Source organism: Myotis brandtii, unplaced genomic scaffold, assembly GCF_000412655.1.
Source record: "Myotis brandtii unplaced genomic scaffold, ASM41265v1 scaffold582, whole genome shotgun sequence".
Lineage (NCBI taxonomy): Eukaryota > Metazoa > Chordata > Mammalia > Chiroptera > Vespertilionidae > Myotis > Myotis brandtii.
Genome location: NW_005370187.1, coordinates 1,464,839 through 1,466,706, shown reverse-complemented (window position 1 = coordinate 1,466,706; position 1,868 = coordinate 1,464,839). Strand labels below are relative to the sequence as shown.

Here is a 1,868-nt window from a genome sequence, read left to right as displayed (position 1 = left end):
TGACCCTAACAGCAGAATGACTGGGAATGACTGGTCACTATGACACACACTGACCACCAGGGGGCAGATGCTCAATGCAGGAGCTGCCCCCTGGTGGTCAGTGCGCTCCCACAGGGGGAAAGCCAGGCTGCCAGCTGCCAGTACAGTGGTGGTGGTGGGAGCCTCTCCCACCTCCTCAGCAGTGCTAAGGATGTCTGACTGCAGCTTAGGCCTGCTCCCCGCTGGCAAGTGGACATCCCCCAAGGGCTGCCGGGCTGCCAGAGGGATGTCTGACTGCCAGCTTGGGCCCGATCCCCCAGGGAGCAGGCCTAAGCCAGCAGGTGGACATCCTCTGAGGGGTCCCAGACAGCAAGATGTCATAGGCCGGGCTGAGGGACCCCCTTGAGTGCACAAATTTTTGTGCACTGGGCCTCCAGTATAAAATAATAGCTATTGTAGTTATTAGAAACTAGTATTTTCATTCTAGCAAGCTAAATGGCTCATTGGTTTCTGACTGTAAAGAGAACAAACTTTAGGTCTAAGGCCTCAGATTTGAATGGTTGAAAATCAGATTCCCATTTAGTACTTACTGGACCTACTGTGGACAGACATTATGGGCCAGGACAACTCCAACATCAGAGGAAGGAACTGCAGATGTCCTCTGGACCAAGGGAGTTTCCTTTCCCTGGGGAAAACCTTCGAGTCTCTTATCATAATTGACACTTGTTAAAACTGGTATAATATTCATTAAGGACTATGATTTTCATGGTCAAATGATTTATATTCACAAACTCTAACATTTCAGAATTTGAACCTCTTCTCTAGCACCATTAGCTCAATTTTAGGTACTTTTCTGTTTAATGCAAGTTTTACATGCTCAGGCTTAGGGATGAAGGATGGATACTGACCTCTTGGAATTTCTTCTGTTCCCCTTAGTGTATGTTGCTCTGCCTCTCTAGAGTAGCCATCAATCACCATAACCAGGCCCCCAAACCACATCAATATACAATTTTATGGTTTTTGATGCAGAGGGGTCCAGAGGGGTGTGAACTATCACTGTCTTTGGAAGTAGGTTAAAGATCTAATAAAACCCCTTTCCACCATCTATCTGTGCCTGGCAGGTGGTCTTTAATCTATAAGCAAGAAAATAGAGAAATTTTATTAGCACAGGTGCTAAATGCTCTAATGGCTGTGATCAGCAGCAGGGATTCTTTCTTCTGCTCCCTAAACAGACCCCAAATTTCTATTCCTTTCCCATACCTTCATTCGTCACCTCTTTATAGGTGATGCATAAAATTATGTCTCCAGATCTGACTCCAACTGAAATCCAGTTCTGTATATCCATGATTCATTATCTGAGCCCACAACCTTGGAGTTGAACTCATGTCCTCTTCCTTCTATCAATGGGTTCCACCTCGGATTTTACAGCTCTCTTTGCCAAATGTCCTTCATCATGTCCCTCTTCCACATGACTACTGTTGTCATACTGTAGTTCTTGTCCTTATACTTGGCCTATTGACATAGCTTTCCAATAGCTCTTTGCATATCCAGCCACTCTTCTTAAACATATTTTGCGCAATAACACTGGATTAATTTTTATAAAGACTTGCTAATTATGTCCCCACGGCATCAGAAATCTTTAATGATTCACTGTTGCTTATTTAATAAAGTTTAAGCCAAGGATTCAAATTCTTCTACAATTTGATTCCAACCAACTTTCCCACTATACTTCCTAATACTCCCCAAACTCTTAACAAACTCCCTGATAACTCTCCCAAACACCTGGAGCTTTCCTGTTGCTATGGGCTTATTTTTTCTTTCTAGTTTAAATCTTTCATCAAACGCTTTTGCATTCTATAAGACTCAAATATCAGATATATAACACAGGA

The 1,868-nt window shown here is 43.5% G+C and overlaps 1 protein-coding gene across 1 annotated transcript in view; it reads right to left on the bottom strand.

Moving 5' to 3' along the window:
• The window catches only part of SPAG17 (sperm associated antigen 17), a 133,081-nt gene that overhangs the window by 1,732 nt on the left and 129,481 nt on the right, over positions 1 to 1,868 (bottom strand). The window contains exon 48 of the mRNA XM_014550113.1: positions 570 to 714. Coding sequence (XP_014405599.1) covers positions 575 to 714 — 140 coding nt within the window. The 3' untranslated portion in view covers positions 570 to 574. The remainder of the gene's footprint in view (positions 1 to 569; positions 715 to 1,868) is intronic.